At 40.0% G+C, this 27,668-nt stretch overlaps 1 protein-coding gene and 1 long non-coding RNA gene across 2 annotated transcripts in view; one reads left to right on the top strand and one right to left on the bottom strand.

Annotated features, from left to right (window-relative positions):
• The window catches only part of LOC105478162 (gastrin releasing peptide receptor), a 36,331-nt gene extending 25,713 nt beyond the window's left edge, over positions 1-10,618 (bottom strand). Inside the window, exon 1 of the mRNA XM_011735212.2 lies at positions 9,816-10,618. Coding sequence (XP_011733514.2) covers positions 9,816-10,228 — 413 coding nt within the window. The 5' untranslated portion in view covers positions 10,229-10,618. The remainder of the gene's footprint in view (positions 1-9,815) is intronic.
• A 2,998-nt stretch (positions 10,619-13,616) lies between these two features.
• LOC139360653 (uncharacterized) overlaps positions 13,617-27,668 on the top strand; it is a 39,340-nt gene continuing 25,288 nt past the window's right edge. Inside the window, exons 1-2 of the long non-coding RNA XR_011618186.1 lie at positions 13,617-13,739; positions 13,986-14,076. This is a non-coding gene — a long non-coding RNA (uncharacterized lncRNA). The remainder of the gene's footprint in view (positions 13,740-13,985; positions 14,077-27,668) is intronic.

Genomic DNA, 27,668 nt, shown 5'->3' on the forward strand with positions numbered 1-27,668 from the left:
GCAATATATAATAACTGAAATGAAGAATTAAATGGAAGCTTCAGAAGCAGCCTACACACAACTGAAGAAAGGATTAGAGAACTGAAAATGGCCAGACTGAAGTACGGTGAGAAACAAAAGATGGCAAATACAGGAAAGAGAGTAGGAAATTTATGGGACATGGCAAAACAGTGAAATGAAATTGTGCTTAAAACACTTCTCAGTAATAGAGGTCTGACTCTAGTATGAAATTGCCTGCCTTAGTAAAAGCAAAGATAACCAAAGGGGAAAACACTTTAAAAGCTTAAAGTTAACCTGTAGTTTCTACTTATGTGTAGCCAGGACGAAGAAGAAGAAGAAAGAGATAATAAGATAGAAGCAATATTTGAAGTGTAATGGTTGAGAATTTTCCAAAACTAACTAAAATGTTCGGGCCACAGATTTAAGAAATGCTATGAACTCCAAGCAGCAGAAATAAAGGAAACCATGCCTAAGTGCATCATAGTAATACTGCTGAAAATCAGAAATAAAGAGAAAAATCTTAAAATTAGTCCAAGAGAAAAAATCAATACTGTTAAAGGAGCAACAATAAAACTGACATATGACTGTCAGATACAGTAAGAGGACAATGAATGGCAACTTCAATGTGCTGAAAGATAAGAACTGCCAACCTAGATTTCTACGTCCACTGAAAATATCCTCCAAAAGTACATGAAACAAAGACACTTTCAGACAGACAAAGACTGAGAAGATGTGTACACTAAATGAAATACTGAAGGGAGATTTTCAGGGAGAAGTAAAGTGATCTCAGATGAAGCCACAGAGATGCCAGAAAAAATGGAGAACAACAGGAAAGGTAAATAAGTGGAATCTAAATCTAAATCTAAAGGTAAACGTGTGAGTATATGTAAAGTATGTACCAACAATAAAAATAATGTAGGTTTTTAAATCTAGAGAGAATTAAACTAGAGAATCACAATAACCAACAAAAAGGCAAGAGGGAATTTTAAATGAAGTTAAAAGTGTCCTATTATTTTTGCATCTTCCAGGAAGTAGGAAAGTTCCAATTTATAGTAGATTCTAATAAGTCAGGGATACATGCTGTTGTAAACTCTAGGGAAGCCCCTAAAAGAAATTAAGAAGAGTTTGTATAATTAACAAACTCAGAGACAAGGGAAATAGAATAATTAAAATATCTAATTTAAAAGAAAGCAAGAAGGGAAGGAAAAAATATTATGAAACAGGTGAGACCAATGGAAACCAAACAATTAGATGGCAGATTTAAATCCAAATATATGAGTACAATTGAATTTATGAGTGTCTGTGTTTATAGGGCAGAAACATGTAGCCAAATTACAAACAACAAATATATTTGTGTAAAGTCACAGATGTTGTGCATACTCACAAAATACTGACATTGATGGAGATAGCACAAAACTCATAATGTGAAGACATCCATGATAAATAGGTTACTAGGAGTCATCAGTTGAATAAGTATTTAAGATTACTCAAAACACAAGAAAACTTGAAATGCTTTGGGTTTTTACAGTCCAGATGAGAAAAAAGCTTGATAATGGCTTTTCCAAGTTGGATGTTAATCCTAAACATATATATGACACTACCAATAATGAGATATGAAGCTGAAAGAAAGTTTTTCTAATCTCTCGTTAATAAAAAGCCAATTTTAATAAACCATGCTAGAAGACTGACCTCCTCTTTCTATTTTCTCTATAGAAATGGATTTTACCAAATAATGTCATTTTAAAGGGAGACAAATGAGGATGAAGCCAAAATATTTAAGAAAACAAGTATGACAGAAGTGTGTCAGGCAGTTATTTAATAGATATTATGTTCTTTTTCTGGATTTTATGATGATGGTGAAATTTACCAGCTTATTTAAACTTGTGATTTATTATGATTTCTAAATCTAATGTGTGATTTCTAAAGGTTTAAAAATATCCACTTTTCTTCCTAATTTTGTAGTCATAATTTTATTTGTTTTTTTCTTTTAAAATGCCCCCACCCCAAGAGTCCCCATAAAATCTGGATAAACTCTTGTCATCTAGGGTTGGAACCATTGTTCTCCTGCAATCACTCTGTTAATCATGAAAAGAAAGGAGCAATGTGATTTACAGACCATAATCCAGTATTCTGGGTTTACCCAGTAGGACCTACTAGAATTCATTCATTCCTTTATTCCTCTCTTCATGCATCCATCCATTCATCAATTCAACAAATGTTTATCAAGCACCTACTACAGGTTAGGGACTATTCTAGTATCAGAGAATACACCAAAGAATGAGATGGCCTCCCACTTTTTTGGAGCTTACATTCCAGTGGTGGCAGACAGACAGTAAACAAACAAATGAACAAAATAATTCTCAAGAAAATAATAATGGATGATATTTGCCCAAGAGAAATGAAGACATATATCCATACAAAAACTGTACAAGAATGTTTATGGTAGATTTATTCATAATCACCCAAACCAAAAACAACCCTAATGCTCATTAACTGGAGAATGGATAAACAAAATGTGGAATATCTACACAATGGAATCCTTCTCAGCAATAAAAAGGAATGGATCACTGATACGTGCAAAAAAGTGAGTTAAAAGAAGCCAGGCTTAAAACAGCCACATACTATGTGATATCATTCACATGACATTCTGGAAAAGATCAGTGGTTGCCAGGATCTGTAGGTGGAAGAAGGAGATAGATTACAAAGGGGCATGAGAGAATTGGGGGGTGACGAAAATATCCTCTATCTTGACTGTGCTGGTGGTGGTAGTGATGTGACTGTATGTTTGTCAAAATTCATACGAGTGTAAAAAATTTATTGTATATAAACTACACCTCAGTAGACCTGAAAAAAAGAAATTGGATTATGGGATAGTACTGGTGATTTCTTCAGATCGAGTGGTCAAGGAAGACCTCCTATAGGAAATGATGTGTAATACGTGAAATGAACTTGTTCAAAAACCCTTGTTCTATTATTACTAGGAAATATAAAGAAGAAATGGAGAAATTTTTTTTCTTTTATTCTGAAAAATATGTGTTTTAAGTGAGAGAGAATTTATGCAAACCCCACCCATAGGAGGACTTACAAGTTCAAAAATGTAAATTTAGCCTGTTTTCAAAGGATGTTATTGACAGGCACAGTTCAAAAAACCTCAGCAGGGAGCCCTTTCCGGCTATACTCTATGTTTCATGATGAAGCTTGTGCTTTCCTTTTTGCCTCTGTGCATATTAAGTTGCCAGAAATGATACTTAATTAGTCACATAAAAGCCTAACACTTTAAAAGATAACATGTGAGAGACAAGGTCAAAGTGCTTTGCTGCCCTTCTCTCCCGATCCACTTGAAAGAGCCTTGCTGGGAAACCTCACTTCAACAGCACCTGCCCTCTCATCACTCCCAGAGGCTGCTGGCAGCTGTGGTAGTTCCATTGCCATGGAGAGACATGAGTTGAGTTTCCTTCCAGAGAGGGGCAGCGTGTGTTTCAGAAAAATCAAACTATACAGAAGTTATGAACTGGCAGCTCATGTAAACTGGTTCCAACAGAAGGACTTTCTTGTAAAGCATTTCTAGAAGGATGCTTTACAAGAAATGAAATTAAGTAAGTCTTCGCTTGTGAGAAAGGGGCCAATCTCCTTGAAATCAATGAAGCTGGGCCTCTAGAGTGGTAGAGGAGCCTTTAGAATTACTGGGGTGACCCCATTAGAAGGGGATTACCCTGGAGTCACTCAGGGTATTTTCCTTCAGAAGGGTAGGTTTTGGCATCAGTAGTTCCCACTGTCCAGAAAAGGGAAATGGAATCAGACTCTGTGTCTGATGGTTTCTGAAGAAAAGTTTCCAGTTCCCCTGAAGGAATTAAGACTTGGAATGAGGATGAAAGGGTTCTTTCTAATCTGACTCCATTCTGAATTTGTTGTGACAAAGTTAAATCCCATCACCTCTTTTGGGCTCTGTGTCAAACAAGGGTGTGAACTTCAAGATGACTTTTACTTCTAGCCGCTGGACTTTATCCTTTTGTCACTGCTCAAACATCAACCAAGGTGTCGTTATTGTACTCTTACTGAATGCAGAGTGGGCCTGGCTACTGTAGAAGACACAGATCCCTCTGAACTACCCCATATGATTAAGGAAGTATAAAACAAATCTCTAACAAAGACCTAGTAGTACAGGATAGACTAGGCATTTAATGAACAATACAGGCAGAAACATCTTGGGAAGGGAAAAAAATCAATGAAAGCAAAAGATCAGGGAATGCTTCATAGAAGAGAAAGGACTTGAACTATCCCTTGAAGGACTGATAGGATTTGGGTAGATGGAAAGCACAGGGCCCAGCCATCAGAGAAGGGGAAATGAAGTTAGAGAGGGGAGAAGTCTGGCGGCACACGTGGGAAGCAGTGAGAAGAGTTTGGCTAGAGCAGTGTTTGTTCTGGCAAGTCTTGGGACAGGAGGATATAAAAGAGAGACTGGCAGCTGGAAGAGGACCTACAAGAAAGAATGGAAAGATCAGACACAAGTTCACAGTGGAGACCTGGAAAGCTGACCCCTCATGTCTTTGGAAAGTCTCAAAACCTCATCAATGGGATGCCTAAATTCCCCAACCCTGTGACTGCAGATGATATGGGGCTGCTTCATTTCTTCCCTCTTCACTTGTGTGTGTCTTCCAACAGAAGATATTTCCCAGCCAGAAAGAGCCTGTGCAGCTGGGAGGCATTTGATATTTGCCTATCTGAGGAATTCCTGATACCCTCTGTGAGAGAGAGGAGTAAACGTGTATCCTGGGGAAGAAAATTGGACCCCAAAGCATATAGCAAACTGTTTTCTAAACTGTCCAATAGCGCCCTCTGCAATGACTGAAATGTTCTGTATCTCCACTGTCCAACAGAGTAGCCACTAGCCACATGTGGCTACTGAGCACTTGATGTGTGGCTGGTGTGATGAGGAAATGAAATTTTCCATTTCATTTAAATTAAATGCAAATTGAAATAGCCACATGTGGTTAGTGGCTACCAAGTTAGACCATACAGCTCTAGATGTTGGGAAAGCTACAAACCATGTTATCACATACATTCCTTGCAGAAAATTCAAAGAATCTGTACTTCAAGAAGCTTGCAGAAATATCACACCTTCCTGTTTCTTTCCACATTCCAAGTAACAAAGAAACTTATAACCAGTCTTTCCATAGAATCAAACAAGAATCATGTTACAGTGGAACCGCCATATCCATCTGTCCTTAGAATCCATTCTGCCAGCCGCATTCTAGTAAAAATAACACCGAATAATAGCACTGAAGCAGGCTTAATATAAGTTGGGCATTGTATATGTTGTCAACATGAAATTCAGCTTTAAACCTTATTGGAAAAGAAAACACAAACCACTCTCACCCTTTTTCTGTTGAGGGTCCAATTCAGATCTCAAATTTCATTTACATAATAATGAGGCACCTAGCACAAAGGTGGACATCTAATAGGAAGGACCAATATGTAAAAAATATCTCCATCTATCCAACCATTCATCCATCTATCCACCCATCTGTCCACTCATACATGTAACCCACCCAACCAGCCAGCCAGCCGTCTATCCATCCATCCACCCATCTATTTATCCCCTGAATCTATTTACTGACTCACAAAAAATAGTTTTTCTCTCATCTACCCAGATGAGAGCTTAATAGAGAACAGATGAGCAGATGACTATGTGATACATTATTATTATTGTTTTGAGATGGAGTCTTGCTCTGCAACCAGGTTGCTCACTGCAACTTCTGCCTCCTGGGTTCAAGCAATTCTCCTGCCTCAGCCTCCCAAGTATGAGATTATAGGCACCTGCCACCACACCCGGCTAATTTTTGTATTTTTAGTAGAGACAGGGTTTCACCATGTTGTCCAGGCTGGTCTCAAACTCCTGACCTCAAGTGATCCACCCACCTCGGCCACCCAAAGTGCTGGGATTACAGGCGTGAGCCACTGCACCCGGCCAGTACATTATGTTTAAGAGTATGCTTTCAGATTAATCCTCAAAATAGAATGAAGAATAAGAATGAGGAAAATTGTATGCATTAACTAAACATAATTTTAATTAGTCGGTATTTATTGATCACCCATTGGGTACAAGAAAACTTGTGGGGCACTATGGAAGATTTAAGAATATATTAAAAATCTCTGCCCTCTCACATTCTTAATAATCTACCTAAAAATGTAAAGCAATGAATATGTGAGAGGCTAAAATAAACAGACAAACAAAACAGTTCAAAACAGCAATATAAAAGGTGTCACAAGATAATTCATGTCTCAGATAATAAGTCTGATATTTCAAGAGGGTCAGGAAATTTGAGCTAGAATGGCTCAACTTAGGGTTTTAAGGAGGAGATTTGAATCAGATTCTGAATGATAGAGAAGAAGGTAGAAAAAAAAAATCACAAGATTTTAGAACTTGAAGGGACCATAGAAATTGCCTAGCTCAACTCCATCATTTTATAGATGATTAAACTAAGGTCAGAGAGTTAAGTGACTTAGTCCCACTTTCTCATATGGGTAGTAATGGCAGGAAAATGTCTAAAATACAGGTTTGTTGATACCCATTCCTAGCCCATACGCCACATGGGATGAGGAATACAGTCTGTATTTAGGAAAGGAGAAAGCATGCTGGAGAGTGGGTGGGACACAGCATAAGCCCAGAAACAAAGCCAGGAACACATCAGTGCAACCACTGTGTATGAGGATATCAGTGTGTGTGTAAGGACAGAAAGCATGGGAGGAGAGGGAGGATGGGGATCAATATTGAACGTGCTTGAATGCAAACCTGCAACTGCTCAGCTGTGCAAATCCCCAGAATTCTGGTTTCTGGGACTGCCTTGAAGTCTCCCTTTTACCCGGTGATGCCAGTACAAACTTTTCTAGAAACTTGATATTCTTTTCATATTGACAGACTCGAATTCACCCAGCGATGGGGGGAAAGGAAGCTGGAATGAGGACTGGCAATGCTGGGCAACGTATAGGGGGCAGGGATGGATGATTATCACTATGTGCTCCACTCATGCCTCAGAACCCTGAATTTAGTAGACTTAGGACAGGGCCTAGGAATCTGTATGTTTTTAAAGCTCCCCTGTGATTCTGGTGACCATCTGGTTTGGAGGGTCTTCTGGTTCATTCACTCTTTCACCAATCTACCTAATACAGACTACCACCTTGAAAACTGGCAATATTTAGTAAATATAGGCCCCTATAACCCAGCAGTTTCACTCGCAGACATATACCCAAGAGAAATAAACACTTATGTTCCCCCAAAGACAAGAATAAGAATGTCCAGAGCAGGTTATCGCCATCCCCCAAACAAAAAACAACCCAGTGTCCATCGGTATTAGAACAACTAAATAAACCAAAGTATATTCATACAATGGAACACCACACACAATGAAAAAGAATAAACCACTGTTACACGTATCAATATGGGTGACTATCACAGAGATAATGATAAGCATAAGAAGATAGATGCAAAGGAGTACTTGCTATATGATTCCATTTATATGAGATTAAAGAACTGGCAAAAATAACCTATGGTGATTGAAATCAGAATAGTGATTGCCTCTGTATGGGGGTATTAACTAGGAAAGGGCATAAGAGAAACTCTGGAGGATGCTGGAACTGTTCTATATCTCCATCTGGTTATGCAGTTCTATAGACATATGCAAAAATGTGTTGAGCTGTTACTTGTTCAGTTTACTGTGTATATAGATTACACCTTGTTGAGAAGAAAAAATATAGAATTTATATTCACCCTGCCAACCTCATGAGATATAAGATAGAAGAATCCCATTGCTTTCAAAAATGAGATGAATAGAAAAGTACAGTCTTAATCATTTAGCTCAATACCTATTCTTTCTGTTGGAATTGGTTAGATGCACTGCCTGTGATTCAGGCAATCCATCAGCTTTTAAAAGACTTAGCAAAACACCAAAAGTTAGCTATATGGGAGCTTCTAGTAATTTCTGAACTTGGCAAAGACAGGCAGTAACTACAAACTTACTGGGAACACACTGGAGCTGCGAAGGAGTGCAACCCGGCTTTTGAAAGAGCTTTCCCTTTCTGTTGATGGTGGACTTGGTCTGCTTTGAAACTCCAGAGTTCCCTGCAGCTGCATCTTTACATTCCATGCCCTCACTTTCCTTTCTGTTTTTCTCTCCAAGAAGAGAGTAAACACCATCTGTACCACTGCACTTCCCAACCCGGAAACCAAAATCTCTCCTTCCCATTAAGAAAATTACCCTCATCCTGAAGAGCCCTCGGCCATTGGTAACAAGCCACAGCCCTTCTGCCACCTCCAGAGTTTGCCAGCCATGAATCAGTACATGAAACTGTCTGTGGTCATTGGTATCTGTGGGCAGATGTGCAGGGTAGGAGCAAGCCAAAGGGGAATGGAGGGGATGGAGAAACGCTGTCGAGTCGGTACAATGTGAAAACCTTACATCTATGCTATTACTTTTCAGTCGTTGAAAATGTCGTGTGCTGGGCAGTGTGCTTCAGGTAGCTAAGCATAAACACATGTCCATAAATACTGATAACACTATCTTTATTTGTCCATTACTCAACAAAGCCAGATCACCTGAGGACTGTTTGTTCCTCTACAAAATGAAAATCCAGCACCACATGTATTAACATGTGGGACATTTTCTTCAGAGTATAAACTTTCAAGAGCAGCGTCTATGCCTTTTCTGGAACACTCTCAAATCCTTCTGTATCTTTAACACATAACATACAGTTGATTATCAGTGAAAAATTTATAGTCTCAGGTTCATTGCAGCAGTTTTTCTGGGTTTGACCATACGGCCTATGCTGTGTCTGAAAGTCTCTTCATTACTATGTCCAATTCCCAGAACACAGAAGCGCACAAAGTATGTTATTTGTGTGAACAATCTGCAGCTATTTCTTGACTTGTTAATTCAGGCAAGTGTTTTTTTACCTGCTAGACACTTGATAAATGTTCAAAGAATGAACATAAAGTTTTAAGACTGAATAAATGTAAACTTTTATGCAATGTGCTCACACAAGAAATGCAATTTGCAAATATGTATATTTCCCAGAATAAAAAACTGTAGTGAACTCCCTCTTTCTCCCCACAATAAGCCCCAAAAACATGGTATATGGAAGTATTGTCAATAAAGATATTAAAATTAGAAATCAACCTTGAATAGAGTTTTCTCCAGAAAATTTTAAGAACTCAAATAATGCTTGCTTTCATTTAAGAGAGACTTAGAAAAAACGGCACACAATTGTTCTATCACAGAGAGTCAAATACAAAACCAGCTGTGAGGAAAGTTAAACTGTCTGAGGAAAATGAATTTCAGAGAAATGAGGCTTATTTTCTCCTCTTGGTTATTTCTGAAAGAACGTTTTGAAGAAATCCAGTGGAACTTTCCTGTTCTCTGAGGGGTTTGAATTGCTTCGAAAAAACATTTGCCTGAGGTGTAAACTCTGTTGGGCGTGATTGTCTTTCTCACTGGTCAATTAATTTTGCAAGGAGGGAGAAGTTAGGTAAAGGCAATGCTAAATAGATATGTCTCCAGAAAAAGACACCTCAGTTTTCTGCTTAGAGATTTTATTTTTCTCATCTGTCTCCTTCTGTCGCCATCATTCACTTACTTTTCTTTCTTAAACCAATACGTTACACTCCAGAAGTCATCCCCACAACAAAAACCTGCCTGGAAGGGAATCCGTGTTTGAGTAAAACTTCCCTTGTGCAATCAGCTCCCTGTCCCGACATGGTAGGTCGTTTACCCAGGCGTCTACCTCCCTTGGAGAGCATGTAACTTTCAGCCGGTACTTACCTGTCTGCCGAGAGCGCCGTGAGTGTGAAGACAGACACCCCAACAGAGGTAAGCTGTATAAAGGGGATCAGTTTGCAGCCAATCCTGCCAAATAGCCATCTGTCAGCCAGGTACCTGCTGGCATCCACTGGAGCACACGTTATTAGGAGGAGCAGGTCTCCCAAAGCCAGACTGGAAATGAACAGGTTTGGAACGTTTCGCATGGACTTGACTGTACAGAAGATCTTGATCAAAGTGATGTTGCCAATGAGGCCTATCAGAATGATAACCCCATAAACTGCAGGGATGACATAGAGGATCCCCGGGTGGGACCAGTCGTCGTTCACGGGGAGTTCCACACTGTGATTGGAGATGTTGCAGTGCACGAAATGGTCCACGTCCAAGTTCAGAAGGAAACAGTCATTTAGAGCCATCTCTAGATTTTTTTCCCACCTGAAAGTTCCCTTAGATGCTATTTCTTAACTATTGATTTTGCAACCGAGTGAAGATGAAGATGAGATCTGTGCTGGGCTCTTTGTCTTCTTTAATAAAAATACTCTGAGTGCATATATACTAACTATGGTATTCAAAACTCTCTGTCACTATTTTGACACTGGTGCTGCTCTGGCTTTCACATGACCGGTGCAATACAACTCTAAATTCAATAAGTTAACAACAACAAAAACTTAGCCACAGAAAGGCTTAGAATTAAACCCACTCTGCGTCAGTTATTTCTACCTCCATTCTAGTCTGAGTCTCCCTGGCTGCAGTTTACTAAGAACTTTTGGCCTGCTATTTTCCCACAGCGTCTTTCCTGATATTTAGAATCTGGAGGTTTAAAGTGGGTAGAAAAAAACTGCACTGAGAAATCCTCAAATCCTATAGGCAGGATGCTTTGCACGTCACGGGCTTCACCAGCAAACGGCAGCTCCGCTGAGCCGAGGCTTTGAAGAGGAACCAGTGTTACTTATAGACAGAGAATGCCAGCCCCCTGCTGGACACTTCAATCACTGCCCAGTTGCCTGCTTTCTCCAGATGAGAAGCAACCAGCCGACTGCAGTTCCTACCTAGCTTAACAGATACCTTTGGCTTCTCATGTAAGCACATAGCACCCAGGGTAGGTATTTAATAAATGTTGCTAGCATTCTGCAAAGGCACTGGAAATCTTTCTGATACCATCCCCATGAATCCAGATGGGAATTTACATCTCATTTTCTCTAATTCATTAGAATGACATGTTAATATTGCTATCAAATGAGGTCTGTCTTTGAATTAAATGCACACTGATGCACAGGGTGTCCGTGTGTGACTTATCCCACTCAGTCTTCCCACTGCCTCTTTGAACAGGGACTGCTCCTCAGAAACACATGCACAGACTCACACCTTAAACCTTCAGCAACTGACATCCAGAAAAGCCAGAAGCACAATGCACACATGCTCTTTCCTGTAGATTTGCCAAGCCATTCCTATTCTGTTTACCAGGGAGAAATTACATTGGGAACCAGCTGTATTCTTAACTCTCAAAGATCAATAGTCTTTTGCAGAAAAATGGGTCTTTTCTCATCAGATCTAAAAATTTTATGAATTGGCATTTTGATGCAGCTATTTGCATTTTTGAATTGAATGTTTCCATGTTTTATGGCAAATATCCTCTTTATAGCCCTGTGTGGAAAATAAAGAACTATGAAAGAGTGATAGATACAATACCGAGGAATTGAGGGGGTGGTAAAAGAAGTAAGTTGTAGTTGAAGATTGGAAGACAGGGGTGGAAAAAGAACAGCGTGAAATGCGGCTAGAAGCAGGTTTGGGTGAGATTGTGATGGATCTTGTATTCTTGCTAAGAAGTTTGGTCTAAAGGGCATATTTTTGGTTCACAAAGATAACTTCTGGATGTTATTTCCCTTTATTTCTTTAGACACCCCTGTGTCCTGAGTCAGCCTCACTACTTAAATCTAATTGGGTGGTTAGTGTTTCTTCCAATGTAAGTGAAGGGGATGCTGATAGATATTGATTTCTCATAGCTGGTGTTAGCATTATGTGTTCCACAGCACTATGGATTCTTCTAATGATATTTTAGGAGTAAAGGTATGTTGAGGTTTGACATCAAATATTTTCTGGAATCAAGGATGCTTTAAAAAGCTAATTCTGGCCGGGTGCAGTGGCTCACGCCTGTAATCCCAGCACTTTGGGAGGCTGAGGCGGGCAGATCACGAGGTCAGGAGATCTAGACCATCCTGGCTAACACGGTGAAACTCCGTCTCTACTAAAAATACAAAAAATTAGCCAAGCATGGTGGCGGGCACTTGTAGTCCCAGCTACTGGGGAGGCTGAGGCAGGAGAATGGCGTGAACCCGGGAGGCAGAGCTTGCAGTGAGCCAAGATCATGCCACTGCACTCCAGCCTGGGCGACAGAGTGAGACACTGTCTCAAAAAAAAAAAAAAAAAAAAAGCTAACTCGATATTTTCTATGTCATTTCAACTAATTAACTGTAATGACTCTTTCCATCCCTACCATTATGTGTCACCTTCTGGCAGAGCACCAAACATATTCAGACATTTGCTTAGCTTTTTATTTACTGGTCAGCATGACATGCCTTTGACATGTGAACATGACATGGAACAAATGTAATATAAAATCTCTGCCCCCAGGGAGTCCAATTTCTGAATAGAATTGGAATATGACTCAGCATCTTTTCTTGTGTGTTGGGGCAGGGATGTCACTCTGACATGTGAACATGACATGGAACAAATGTAATATAAAATCTCTGTCCTCAGGGAGTCCAATTTCTGAATAGAATTGGAGTATGACTCAGCATCTTTTCTTATGTGTTGGGCCAGGCGTGTCACTTCTGTTTCTATTTCAGTCAATAGTCACCTTTTTCATCCTTCCAAAAGACTGGATTTTCTGTGGGGCTTTAATATGAGGTGGGCAACAGTGACTTGATAGAATTTAGGAGAACAGGTAGATTCAATGGGACCACGGAGTGTGGAGACAAAGCCTCTTCCCACTGGCTATGAGCAAGGTCAAAAGGGAAGCCACTCTGGAGGGAAAGGCTGAATTTGGCTTCAGGCATATTGAGTTTGCTAGATGAACAAGGGAATGTAAGAAAGCCAATGGAAAATGAGAGGTGAAGTCTGAAAGCATAGAAGTAAATAGTGAAGAGGACTGACTCAGGACTAGAACCCTGAACGCCAAATAGTTTAAATGTACAGTAAAAGAATCACAGAGAATCAAGTGAAGTTAGGCTTTGAGAGGAAGATTATGTGGTAAAAGTCAGTGAAGACTAAGGGTGATTTCAATATTAGATTTGTGACAGCACCATGGAGAAGTTGCTCAAAAGATTGCAGCAACTATTGCTTGAGAAGAATCAGAGATGTCAAATTTTAGTACTGCAGCAGCAACAAAAAAAGAGGCAGATGACTCTATCCAGATCCTGTAATGCTGGGATCATTTCAAGTTCCCTTTTCTTTTCTCAACATTCTGTGACTTTTTATGGGGCTTAAAAACTTAGAAGAAAGATGAAGGGAGTCTTCTGGAAGGAAAAAAAGAATCGGGTTTCGTTTTGAGTCACATGAAACTGCAGAAGTAAATGTAGATGCCAAAAGAAAGCCTAAAGAGGAAGACGAAATTCTCAGATACATGTGAGGCTAGGAGAACACCTGGTGTGGTGGTTAAAATATATTCGCCAGTTCTCAGCACTCTTTGCTTCAAGAGATGTAGATTAATTTAACCCCCACCTCCACCCCTTAAGTGTGAGCTTTACTTAGTGACTTGCTTCTAACAAATAGAATGACACAGCAGAAAGAGTGTATAACTTTCAAGACTAGATGATAAGGGGCATTGCAGCTTCCTCTTTGCCCTCTCTCCTTGGATCACTTGCTCTGAAGGAAATCAGCAGCCATGTCATGAGGATACTCAAGTGACCCTACGGACAGATCCACATGGTGAGGAACTGAAACCTCCTGTCCATAGCTGTGTGAGTCAGTCATTTTGGAAATGGATCATCCATTCCCAGTCCAGCCTTCACATAACTGCAGCCCCAGCTGACTCTGACTGCGCTTCGTGAGAGACCCTGAGCCAGAATCACCCAGCCAAGTCACTCTTAAATTCCTGATCCACAGAGACCATGAGTTAATAAATGTTTGTTGTTTTAACCCACTGTTTTATGGTAATTTGTTATGCACCCACAGGTAACACCTGGTAAGTAGAATGGATGGAGAAGAGGAAGAAAAGAAAATCACCCCAAAGACAAAAGAAAACAGAAAAGGAAGACCAGAAAAGGCAAGTGCTTTAAACCTGGAGTGGTTATACAGGGTGTAAGGGAAGGAAAGTATAGTCAAATCTAGAAAGGTCGTGCACACTGAAATTCATTTGTCATTCTGCAACACCAAAGTTTCTTATCTGGATCGAAATATGTATTTTTAAAATATTGTAAATGAGCTGAACTTTCTTGCTCAGCCACCATGTACCTGGAAATTAGACCGTTTATATTTCATTTCTGCATCTGCTCAGTGAACTTGGACAAGTAAAATAAATTCAATGAACATGATTTGTCACTGAGCTGTTCTGTGCTATGGATTCTCCATTCATAAAGTACAGGAACATTTTCCCCTTGCCTATGCCCCAGGACAACTTGATGCATTAGCACCACCAGGAGCATGGAAGGCAAATGAGAGTGGTACTGTTTCTCTACCCTCAGCCATCTATTTCTAGCTTTTTCTTCCTCTCCCCTGAGAGTGTTTGATCAGCACAGTCCTAGACTCCCTGAAATACATTCCTGTGTTATTTCCACCTCCAATAACAGATGTCTGACAAGAAAACATGTTGCTGGCATGGATTCCTTTTTAAATGTTAGATTTTGAAATGTCTTTCAGTTTATGGAAAAGTCACAAAGACAGTACAAAGAGTTCCCGTATACCCCTGATGTAACTTCCTCTATTATTAAAATGTTACAAAATAAAGAAATTAGCATTGATATAACACTATTATCTAAACTACAGATTTTATTCAAACTTTACCAGTCTTTCCATTACTGTCATTTTCTGTTCCACAGTCCAATCCAAGATACTATATTGCATGTAATCAACATGATTCCTTAGCTCCTCCTAGCTGTGACAGTTTCTCAGACTTTCCTGTTTTTCCTGACCTTGATATTTTTGAAGAATATTGGTCAGGTATTTTGTAGAATGTCCCTTCATTGGGGTTTGCCTGGTATATTTCCATGATTTGACTAGGGATATAAATTTGGGGGAGAAAAACCATAAGAGGTAAGGCACCCTTCTAATCACTTCCTATCAGGGAGTATGTATTAGTTGCTACTGTAACAAATTATACCCCAAACTTAGTGTCTTAAAACAAGAAAAATGTATTCTTTTACAACTCTGGAGACCAGAAGTCAGAAATGAGCCTTACAGGGCTAAATTCAGAGTGTTGGCAGGGCAGGCTCCTTCTGGAGGCCCTATGGGGAATTGTTCCTTGCTTCTTCCAGCTGCTGGTGGTTCCCAGCATTCTTTGGCTTGCAGCCACATCACTCCAATCTCTTCTTCTGTTGCCAAATTGCCTTCTCTTCTTCTGCAGTCAAATCTCCCACTGCCTCACACTTATAAGAGCCCTTGTGGTATAACGGGCCCACCTGGATAATCAGGACAATCTTCCCATCTGCAGATCCTTAATTTAATTGTGTCTGCAAAGTCCCTTTGGCCATATAAGGGAACATATTCACAGGTTCTGGGGATTAGGGGGTGGATATATTTGGGAGCCATTATTTAGCCTACTACAGGGTACATGATTATCCATATGATTTATCAGTGGTGAGGTTAACCTTGACCACTTGATTAAGGTGGTATCTGCTAGGATTTCTCCACTGTAAAGTTATATTTGGGGTGATAGATTTTTTTTCATTGCTAAAAGTATGATTTTACTCACACCTAAATAAGTAATAATGTTGACGTTTTGTAGCCATTCGACAGCACTTTTTTTTTTTTTTTTTTTTTTTTGAGACAGAGTCTCGCTCTGTTGCCAGGCTGGAGTGCAGTGGCACGATCTCGGCTCACTGCAACCTGAGCAATTCCTCTGCCTCAGCCTCCGGAGTAGCTGGGACTACAGGTGTGCGCCACCACACCCAGCTTCCTTCTTTCTTTCCTTTCTTTCCTTTCTTTCTTTCTTTCTTTCCTTTCTTTCTTTCTTTCTTTCATTTTAGTAGAGACGGGGTTTCACCATGTTGGCCAGGATGGTCTTGATCTCCTGACCTCGTGATCCACCCGCCTTGGCCTCCCAAAGAGCAGGGATTACAGGTGTGAGCCACCATGCCCAGCCATTTATATTAAGTTCCTTTCCCAGACAGTCCCAGCTCTAGGTCCCAGAAATACAAAAATTAGCAAACAATGGTTCCTGCCCTCAAGTAGCTAATTGCCTAACTAGGACAACGTTTTCAATGTATTGAAAGAAAGCTATTTTGTAACAGAAACCAGCATTGTTTTTAAACAATGGAACCTACTCCAGTAGAATTTCACATACTGCAGAATTTAAGCTTCTGCTTTCCCCACCACAAGATATCAGAGTCTGAATTATATTGGAACTGCTTATTAGCTGCCTGCCTTTGATGAAGTTACTTTTAAACTCTATGCTTCCATTTTTTTCATATATAAAATCTGGAACCTGCTTCAGCAAGGACCTTTGATTGTACAGTAGGTTTCAGGTCATATAAAAATGGAAACTAATGTTCTTAGAGTTTCCGAAGTATGATTGGACTTTCTGTGACTATTTTCCACTTTTATATGCTCTCTTGGATTCTCTTCTCAAAGGTGTTACCATCTCACGGGCAAACTAATAAAAATGCCATCAGGTTTCTTATGAGAAAGTCTGGCTTTTATTTTGTTTCCAGCCAGCTTTATGGGACCAAATGGCCAGGATGCACCCCCAGACTCTGGGTGCTCATGCAACTAAAATGAATCCAAACCTCACATTTCACCTTTTGTCTTTGGCCTGTAAAATAACACACCACGTTCTTCTCTAAGGAAGATGCTAGAAAACAGGCTTATCCATAGATTTTTCTCCAAGCGCCACCATGGCACTTCAAACTCAGAGTGGTTCCACGGGAACTCTCACTCAATATAAAAACCTGTTTTTACTGCTTGAAGGAGACTCACCTTAAATTAACTCCAAGCCATGTCTGAAATATATATCCCATACCAGGTTCTTCAAGTCAAATACTCTTGAAATGGAACAGCTGAGAAATACACAGGAAATTTATCATTCACATATTGCAGAATTTAAGCTTCTGATTGCCCCACAACAAGGTATCAGAGGCTGAATTCTATTCAAATTGTTTATTAGCTGCCTGCCTTTGATGAAGTTACTTTTAAACTCTACTCTTCCATTTTTTCATATATAAAAGGGATTCAAATGACACTAGGGTTCTCCTTCTTAACTCACAGAGACTGTTGCAAGATTCAAATGAGATAACAAATATGAAGGCATTTAAAAAGATGTAAAGTCCTAAACAATTTTAAGTGACTTTGTAGTAAATTATCACAATTTTTTTAGGTGTGATAATGGTATTGTAGTTGTGTTTTTAAAGCTTATCTTTTAAAGCACAGGTGAGCATGCTTCCTCTTAAGGGGCCAAAGAGGAAATATTTTGGGCTTTGTGGACCACAGGGTGCTGTCTCTGCTGGGAAAGCAGTCAATAGACAATAGGTAAATGAATGGATGTGACTTTGTTCTAATAAACTTTATTTGCAAAATAGGAGGTTAGCCCACAGGCCAGAGTGTGCTGATTCTGTTTCAGACAAACTTGCTGAAATATTTATGGGTAAAATGACATGATAGCCAGGATTTGCTTCAAAATCATTTGGAAAGTAGAGAAGTGGGTAGGGACAAAAATGAAACAGGATTGGCCCTGAGTTGATACTTGCTGAAGATAGGTGAAAAGTATGTGGGTGCCCATGTTATGCATCTATTTTTGTATATGTTTTAAATTCTCCACTATAAAAAGTTTTTACAATGTCTAATAAATGTAATTAATTATTAACATGGTAAATAATGCCAACCAAGTAACTATTCACATATCTTTGAGGTCTTGGCTGCATGGTGTAAAGTGAAACTCTTCCCTGAAAGGGTGGTGGTATCATTCCAGCCATTCAGATATGCATTTCCTCTCCTCCACATCAATCAACCTGGAGGTCCAAGATTGAAGTGCCATGAAATGCACATGACTTAAAATGGAATTGGCTTCAGAGTAGCTGGTGGCTTGTCAGCGCAGGAAAATGACTCTTCGACGCGGCAGGGAAGTAGACTGATTTGCCCTTTTTACTGACCACCCCAATCTTTCCTCATTCCTCCCCATGGACATATTAGTGTATTTTAAATTCTGCTAGTGTCCCACAGAAATCAAATATATATCCAGATAGATAATGAGTATTACAGCATCTGTGGAAAGGGGTGAGGGCAGAGGATATAATAATAGAGCCAATATTGATTCCAGATACTTTACGTGTGTTCTCTCATGGAATCCTTACAACCACCCTATGATACAGGACATTTACATCCCTTTTACAGATGAGAAAATAGAAAGGGCAAACACCTCACCTGCAGTTACATGGTTAAGAAGTGTGTTTCTGTAATTGGGTGCGTAACCGCTAGACCACATCATCTCTCAGCGGACAAGGGAGAGAACCAGAGAGATATTTATGACTCAGAGTTCTCCTGAGAGGTGAAATGGACAAATAGGAAAATGAAGAAAAAAGTGCACTGAAACAAGAGTAAGTAGAAACTAGGGATAAAGAATTAGGGAGCTGAAAGACTGGTGGAAAAAAAACCAATAAGGAGAATCCAGCAGCTGTGGTTTCTATTTCTTTCTCGGCAATGGTATCTTGTGTTTTTTGTTTTTTGGGTTTTTTTTTTCACCTCTAGGGAAATAAACAGGATGCTCAGTTCCTGTCTCATGTCTACAGTCACATTTCTTTAATATCAAAGTAATTTAAGATGTGGCATAGAGAAAAGCAGAAACTCACTAGTTCCCAATGCTGACAGGTCCTCAACTGTGCTTCCTCTTTCAATAAACAAGATGAAACATCCTCATGGAAACAGGAAGCAAATTATGCAGTGTTTTACTGAAAACACTGCTAGGCTTCAGGGTGACTCTTAGCAATAATAAAAATGCCCCCATTTCTGATCCCATGGCAAAGAGGCTTCTCATAGGATTAGCGCGAGGCTTGCTAAGTTGTATTTCATCTCCTTCTAGTGCAACCCTCTCCCTGTCCTAACCCCACTTCTACATCCCTTCACCAGCAGTGAAGTGCCACCTTTCAAAATGAAGAGCTAATTTGCTCTGTTGGAACTAGAGACTTCACTATAGTCATCCAAAAATGTTCACTCCTCTTCTTTCACTTGTAAACTCTCCTTCTGATGATTATGATTGATAATAGTCTTCCTCTTTGCGTTTTGTACCATTAGAAGCACTTACCAACACACATTTTCTTTCTTCAATCAAAGACCTAAAAGTGTGGAAATGTTGCCTTTGAAAAGAGATTGACCAGACCCCTCAGGCTGTAAGGCTGACTTAAGGGTGAAGCCTCATTATGTCTATAGCAAAGAAAGCCTGGTTGCCAAGCATACGAAAAAAATTTTTTAAATAGAAAGTTAATAACTCTGAGTAGGTTACAGAAGGCTATGATGTTTATAGGTTTCTGAAGCACTCTGATTGAGATTCAGTGACTTCAACTGGTCAGGGAGGCAGAACTCAATAATTTTTGTTTTAACTTTCAATTAAATTGTTGAGGTAAAAACCATCAGAGCAGAAAAAGAATGAGAACAGGCTTTTGTTACTAGGCAATCCAGAAGCAACACAAACTGTACTCTAAAAGAGACATGCTTTTTACCCTTTCTCGGAAACTAGGACACACGAAAAGTAGTACTAAAGTTTTTCCTTAGATATAGCTACTGCCAAACCTAACACGGACACATTCACCCCTTAAGTTCTCACTTCAAAACCCAGATTTATTTAAGAGTATTTGTATGTGGGAACACGTATTTGTAGGAGGGTAGGAGTTAGAATTAGCATTTGCTGAGTATTCACTCTGTGCCAGGCACTATTGTAAATGCTTTATAGCTCTTTAGATTTTAAACCCTATTAGGAAGGTACTATTATTAATTCCATTTTAAGAATGAGGAAACTGAGCTCCAGCGAGGTTTTGTAATTCACCCAAGATGACACAATCAGTCAATTCTAAAGCCTGGTTTCAAACTCAGGCAATCTGGCACAGATTTCATGCTCTTAATACCATTCTAGTTCCATGCAATTTCTGAATAATAATTTTTGCCATCTGAAATCAGATATTTTTAAAATTTCAAATAGATTCCCCCACCCCTTCATAGCTGAGAAAACTGAGATGGAGAGAGGTTAAGAGACTGTCACAGTACAGTATTTATTTTTATCTACATTCTTAATGTAGTTTTGTCATCCCAGTTTCTACGATATGCAACATCTTTTAATCATATTATAGAGCTTGTGGAATGCAAAGACCTTGTCTTATTTATCTTCACATAAACCTAATTTTAACACTTCTCGTATAGAGTATGACAAATTGTGAAAATGTACACATATTCTTCATCACTGTATCCATACTTACTTGAAATAAGACCTTGACACTCTTCGCATTAAAATGTAGAGACTAACTCTCTATTTATTCTGGCCTTTATGACATTTTTTCCCCAGCAAAATGTGCTAGAAATAGCCTTGTGCCAGCTATAACCTAGGTCTCAAGAATCCTAGCATGCTTAATTTTGCCACCACCTTGTGGCTGAAGACAGGCTGGCCTGCTGGAGGATGAGAGGCCACATGAAGTAATGGCAAGCGATCACATCTGAGATTATAAACACCAAACATCCCTCAGCTATCCCAATCACTAACTATAGATGCATGAATGGGTCCAACTGAGACTCACTGAGAACTACCACCTGAGTCCAACCCAAATTTCTGACTCACAGAATTGGAAGCTAAATAAATCATTGTTGTGTCAAGCCACTAAAAAGAGAGAAAGAGACTGTTACAGTAAACTAATGTTGGGTGGTGGTTGGAAACCAGGTCTCCTGAGAGTTTACATATTTCTCTCCTTCCACCTCCCCCATCCATAATGCTCTCTCAGGAGACATTTCATCAGAGGAACTATGGCATCCACAGAGATGCACCACTCAGATCTCCCACCAAGAAAAAACATGTTGTTAGCAGCAAAGAGTACGGTTTGCTAAGAACCTCCAGCTAGTCAGTGCCTTTAAAATCCACCTGAACTCTCTAGCTGAAGCCATGATCTTCCCAGACAGCCCTCAGCCAAAGACTCACCTTGGCAGGAGATCTACAACCTGGTCATTTCTGCCCAATGGGAGACTCTTCTAATGGGCAGTCTTTGCCACAGAGCTTCCCATTGGGTTGTTGGAGACTTTGTCAGAGCTGCTTCGTTATCCAAGGTTCTCCCTAGCCAAATCTGCTTCATAACGCTTTTATCTTTCACAGGTATCACCTGTGCAACGTACCTCTTTCTTACCTAATTCTAATTCAGTTTCTGCTTTCCAGGGAGGACCTACCTGGCAGAGGAATAAAATCTACTTCGCTGATACTTCTAACATTGAAGGTGGAGGAAAATAATCAAATTTAGAGGCCAATCATTTGAACAATGTCTTTGCTCCTCTCTCGTCTTTCTTGTATGTGAGGTCTCTCAGCACAGATGATCCCTGACTTAAGATGGCTCGACTTAACAACTCTTTTACTTTACGATGCTGCGAAAGCAATATACGCGTTCAGTAGAAACCACACCTCCAGTACCTATACAGCCATTCTCTTTTTAACTTTCAGCATGATATTCAATAAATTACATGAGCCGTTCGGCACTTTGTTATAAAATAGGCTTTGTGTTAGATGATTTTTCCCAGCTATAGGCTAATGAAAGTGAGCACGTTCAAGATAGGCTAGACTAAAGCTATGATGTTCAGTAAGTTAGGTGTATTTAATGCATTTTTCACTTAATGATATTTTCAACTTAAGATGGGTTTATCAGGAAGTAACCCCATAGTAAGGTAAAGAGCATCTGTATTAAGATAAAACGTTCGTGTTTTCAATAGCCTTTTCCATGAAGGTGATTCTCAAGTTAACATTCCCCTTTAAGAAATTCCTAAGACAATCGGCCAGGCATGATGGCTCACACCTGGAATCCCAGCACTTTGAGAGGCCGAGGTGAGCGGATCACTTGAGGTCAGGAGTTCCAGACCAGCCTGGCCAACATGGTGAAACCCCGTGTCTACTAAAAATATAAAAGTTAGTGGATGTGGGGGCACGCGCCTGTAGTCCCAGTTACTTGGGAGACTGAGGCAGGAGAACCTCTTGAACCCAGGAGGCAGAGGTTGCAGTGAGCCAAGATTGTGCCACTGTACTCCAGCCTGGACAACAGAGTGAGAGCCTGTCTCAAAAAAAAAAAAAAAAAAAAAAAAAAAGAAAGACAATCAAAAATGTAGTGAATGCAGCCACACAGAAGTGCTTGTTATTTTTAGGTAGGCTCTTTCACTGCCCTGTAATTTTTTCTCACATGCTGCCTGAAATGCCCTAAATAGTCTTCACTCTCTCCTTCAGCTGGCAAGCTTCTCATTGTTTTATGCCAAGCTGAAATGTCACTCTTCTACAAAGCCTTCCTAGAGTTCTTCAGACAAAATTGTCCCATCGCATCACAACCACCATCATGATCATTTCTTTTTTTATTTATTTTTTTCATCATGATCATTATTATCACTATTGACATCGACTGAATATGAATGCCAGGTCTTGGCTTAAAGCTACATGTGAATTATTTATTTGATCCTTACAGCAACACAATGAAGTAGGTAGTATAATTGCATCCATTTCACAGATGAGGCATCAGAGGTACAGAGAGGTTAAAAGTCACATATCTAAAAAGGAATAGGGCTAGGATTCAAACTCAGCCCATCTCTTAAGTACGACGCTATGGAATACGCTGTACCTGAAAACAGCAGGCCATGTTCTATTCTTTTCCTAGACACCTCTTCTTAAGAAGTGAATAACTTGCAGTTAAATCTGATTAATAGTCAACGGGCCTGGCAGGAGAAAGAGTGAGAAGGAAAGACTCTGGTTCTGCCTTTGATAAAGTTAATCCTGAGATTTCCCAGAGCCCTCTTCTCTTCCATTCCCTTTTTTTTCCTCACTCCTCAGTCTCCTCTCCTTTCTAGTCCCTGATTTGCAAAGTGGAAAACTGAGATAGTTTTGACTCCTGGTTTCAAGCTGTTGATGTTATTAGGACCTGTGGATTGGGGAGTGGGGACACACTTACTCCAATTTTTCTCTGTTTAAAGCTTTGGTGTAGGAACAACGTAATTATTTCCTAGTTCTTCCTCCTTGGTGGTGGCCATGTGTGCATCCCAAGATAAGGAGGAAAAAGCATGAGTGTGAACGATGTTGAATTGATAACAATACTGCAAGTGTCAATCTTGGTTTCCCCATCTGTGACCTTGAGCAAGATTCAGAATCTCTATGTATTTATATTTCTTTATCTATAAATGATAACATCTTATTGTTTATCAAGTAGAAAAAATAATCTCTAACTCACAAAGTAGTTGTGAAAATTAAATGACACGTAGAAATATTCAATAAACAGTAGCTCTTTTTCCCAAGATCATTGTCAAATTTTGCACTTGATATTCAGTCAACTCCATTGTGGTCTCTTGAGCCACATTTGTATAAAATTAGCTTTTTCCGCCGGGCGCGGTGGCTCAAACCTGTAATCCCAGCACTTTGGGAGGCCGAGACGGGCGGATCACGAGGTCAGGAGATCGAGAGCATCCTAACATGGGCTAACACGGTGAAACCCCGTCTCCACTAAAAAATACAAAAAACTAGCCGGGCGAGGTGGCGGGCACCTGTAGTCCCAGCTACCCGGGAGGCTGAGGCAGGAGAATGGCGTAAACCCGGGAGGCGGAGCTTGCAGTGAGCTGAGATCCGGCCACTGCACTCCAGCCTGGGCGACAGAGCGAGACTCCGTCTCAAAAAAAAAAAAAAATAGCTTTTTCCATCTTTTATGGGAAAGTTTGTTTTTTTTCTCTATAAGCACACTGTATTTATGTGACTAAATAATAAATAAATATAAAATATATAAATATATAAAATATATATAATAAAAATTATATGCCTCATATAGTTTGGATATGTGTCCCCACCCAAATCTCATGTTGAATTTTAATCCCCAGTATTGGAGGTGGGGACTGGTGGGAGGTAGTTGGATCATGGAGGTGGATTTCTCATGAATGGTCTAGCACCATTCTCTTCATGCTGTGCTTGAGATAGTGAGTGACTTCTCATGAGATCTGGCTGTTTAAAAGTGTAGCACCTTAGGCCAGGGGCAGTGGCTCATGCCTGTAATCCCAGCACTTTGGGAGGCCAAGTCGAGAGGATCACCTGAGGTCGGGAGTTCAAGAGCAGCCTGACTAACATGGAGAAACCCTGTCTCTGCTAAAAATACACAATTAGCCGGGTGTGGTGACACATGTCTGTAATCCCAGCTACTTGGGAGGTGGAGGCAGGAGAATCTCTTGAACCTGGGAAGCGGAGGTTGCAGTGAGTTGAGATGGCACCATTGCACTCCAGCCTGGGAAACAAGAGCAAAACTCTGTCTCAAAAAAAAAAAAAAGAAAACAAAACAAACAAAAAAAACAACAACAAAACAAGTGTAGCACCTCGCGCTTTCTCTCTTTCTTGCTCCTGCTTTTACCATGTGATGTGCCTGTTCCGCCTTTGCCTTCTGCCACGATTGTGAGCTTGCTGAAGCCTCCCCAGGAGCTGAGCGGATGTTGGCACCATGCTTCCTGTAAATCCTGCAGAACCATGAGCCAATTAAACCCCTTTTTTCAATAAATTACTCAGCCTCAGGTATTTCTTTATGGCAATGCAAGAACGACCTAATACAAAGCCATAATCAGTATTCTGTTTTGGACAGACAAAACAAATTATTTGATAAGGAGGTTTATGTGTATTAATAAACCTGACTGGGAGAAATACATCTTATTGGTGAATAGGAGAAATTTTGTTCTAATTCATGATATGATGAGAAGGGATGTTAAAGTTCTAATAAGGCATGGAATGGTAAAATGACTATTAATTGAATGTGACCCTTGGGTAATTTATGCCTGTAAGGAACTAAAGTGTCATGGAAAAATGACTTTTTAAACTGCTATTACATTTATTCACATATCCACTCACTCATCCATGTACTTCTTAATCTATTATTCATCTGTCCTCCATCCATGCATCCATCTTACCACTCATCCATCAATTTATTATCCAGCTATTCATCTATGAATACATCCATCCTTCCTTTCACCCACCCATTCCGCTGACCCACTCAAGGTAATAACAATGCAGTGCATGTAAACATATACAAGAAGTGGTCTTTACCATATGGAAACTTTCTATGTATTAGGGGAGAACAGAAGATAAGAGGAAACATTAGCTAAATCACCCCAAGAGTTGTATAATACATCTAGAGAGTTCCCAGGCATGAGAAATTATATCTTAAGGGCGAGAAAGAAAAACTTCTTGGATGGAAGAGACAAAATTTACTTTAGACATTGAAGATTTTTGAAGAATAGGTATAATACCTGTCCTAGTATTTTCAAACTACTATACAAAATACCTTAAACTAGCTACTATCCAAAATACACAACAGAAATTTATATCCCACACTTCCGGAGGCTGGAAAGTTCAAGATCAAGGTGTCTACAGATTTGGTGTCTGGTGACAGCTCATTTTCTCGTTCATAGATAACCATCTTCTCACTGTAATTTCACATAGTGGAAGGGGTGAGCAAGTTCTCTGGAGTCTCTTTTAAAATGACACTAATCCCATTCATGAAGGCTCTGCCCTCATGACCCAGTCACCTCCCCAAAGTCCCCATTTCCTAATACCATCATGCTAGGGGTTAAAATGTCAACATATAAGGCTATAGCATTCTGCTCCTGGCCCTCAAAATTCATTCCCTTCTCACATGCAAAAATGCATTCATCCTATTCCAATAACCCCCAAAGTATTAACTCATGACAGCATCAACTCACAAGCCTAAGTCTTACCTAAATATAATCTAGGCTGGGAGCAGTGGCTCATACCTGTAATCCCAACACTTTGGGAAGCCGGGCAGGTGGATCACTTAAGGCCAGGAGTTTGAGACCAGCCTGGCCAACATGGCGAAACCCCATCTCTACTAAAAATACAAAAATTAGCCAGGCATGGTGGCACATGCCTGTAACCCCAGTGACTTGGGAAACTGAGACACGAGAATTGCCCCAGGAGGCAGAGGTTGCAATGAACCAAGATCACACCACTGCCTGGGCTACAGAGTAAGACTGTGTCTCAAAACAAACAAACAAACAAAATTAAAACAAACAAAAACCAATATAAATACATAAATATAATCTAAATCAGATATGGGTGAGATTTAAGGTAAATTCCTCTTCAACAGTGAGCCTGTGTTATCAAACAAGTTATGTGCTTCCAAAATACAATGGTGAGATAGGCACAGGACAGACATTTCCATTCCAAAACAGGAATAGAAAAGAAGAAAGGAGTAACATGTCCTGAGCGAGTCCAAAACCTTAAGGCTTGAGAATAATCTTCTTTGCCTCAATGCTTTGCCTTCCAGATCCACCAGGGTGAAGGTCCCAACTTACAGACACAATGGAGAAAAAGGCCCATTTTCCCGACACACTGGACTGGAGGTCCTGCCTCTGCAGCTTTGCTGGGCATCAGTTGGACCTGCAAGACTCCAGGAAGCCCTGTTCCCACGGCTTTTTTGGATGCAACACACTTTGTTGCACCCACTCAAGCCATACCTAGGGCAACTGAGGAGGGTGGCAGTAGAGCACAGGGAGCAGAGCCCACAATGTAAGGCAGCAATGGGCAGTGGCAACTCCACGTTTGAAATCATTCTGCCCCACCCCACCTTCTTGCACTCTGGGTGTGTGATGGAAGGCACAGCCCCAATGATCTCTGAAAGGCCTTCAGGGTTATTCTTTCATTGTCTTGGATAACAGGTCATGGCTACTATTTAGATGACAGACTAATCTCCCCATTGTCTTGATGAATAATTCCTAGTTTCTGTTTAGACGGCTGATCTAATCTCCTTGTCAAATTTGGCCATATCCTTCATGTTCTTTCCTGCACAAGTTTTTTCATTTCTTTTAATATGAATAGGCTGAGACATTTCCAAATTTTTAAAATCTACTTCCTTTTTGATTAATAATTCTGTCTTTGAGTTATTTCTCTCTTCTCACATTTTACTATAAGCAGTCAAGAGAAGGCAGGCCACTCCTTCATCACTTTGCTTGGAATTGCCTCAGTCACATATGCAATTTCATTGCTCACAAGTTCTACCTTCTACAAAACACTACAACATGAATGCAATTCAGCTAAGGTGTTTACCACTTTATAACAAGATTTGCCTTTTCTCCAGTTTCCAATAACGTGTTCTGTATTTCCATCTGAAACCATATCAAAATAGCCTCTACTGTCAATATTTCTACGAATATTATGTTTATAACTGTTTAGGTATTTTCTAAGAAGATTGAGGCTCTCTCTACAGCTCTACTCTTTTTTTTTTTTTTTTTTCCTGATCCCTCAGCAGAATTATCTTTAAAAGTTTGATATGGTTTGGCTGTGTCCCCACCAAAATCTCATCTTGAGTTGTAGCTCCCATAATCTTCACGTGTTGTGGGAGGGACCCAGTGGGAGGTCATTGAATCCTGGGGGTGGGTTTTTCCTATGCCATTCTTGATAGTGAATATATCTCACGAGATCTGATGGTTTTATAAAGGGCAGTTCCCCTG

Source organism: Macaca nemestrina, chromosome X, assembly GCF_043159975.1.
Source record: "Macaca nemestrina isolate mMacNem1 chromosome X, mMacNem.hap1, whole genome shotgun sequence".
NCBI lineage: Eukaryota > Metazoa > Chordata > Mammalia > Primates > Cercopithecidae > Macaca > Macaca nemestrina.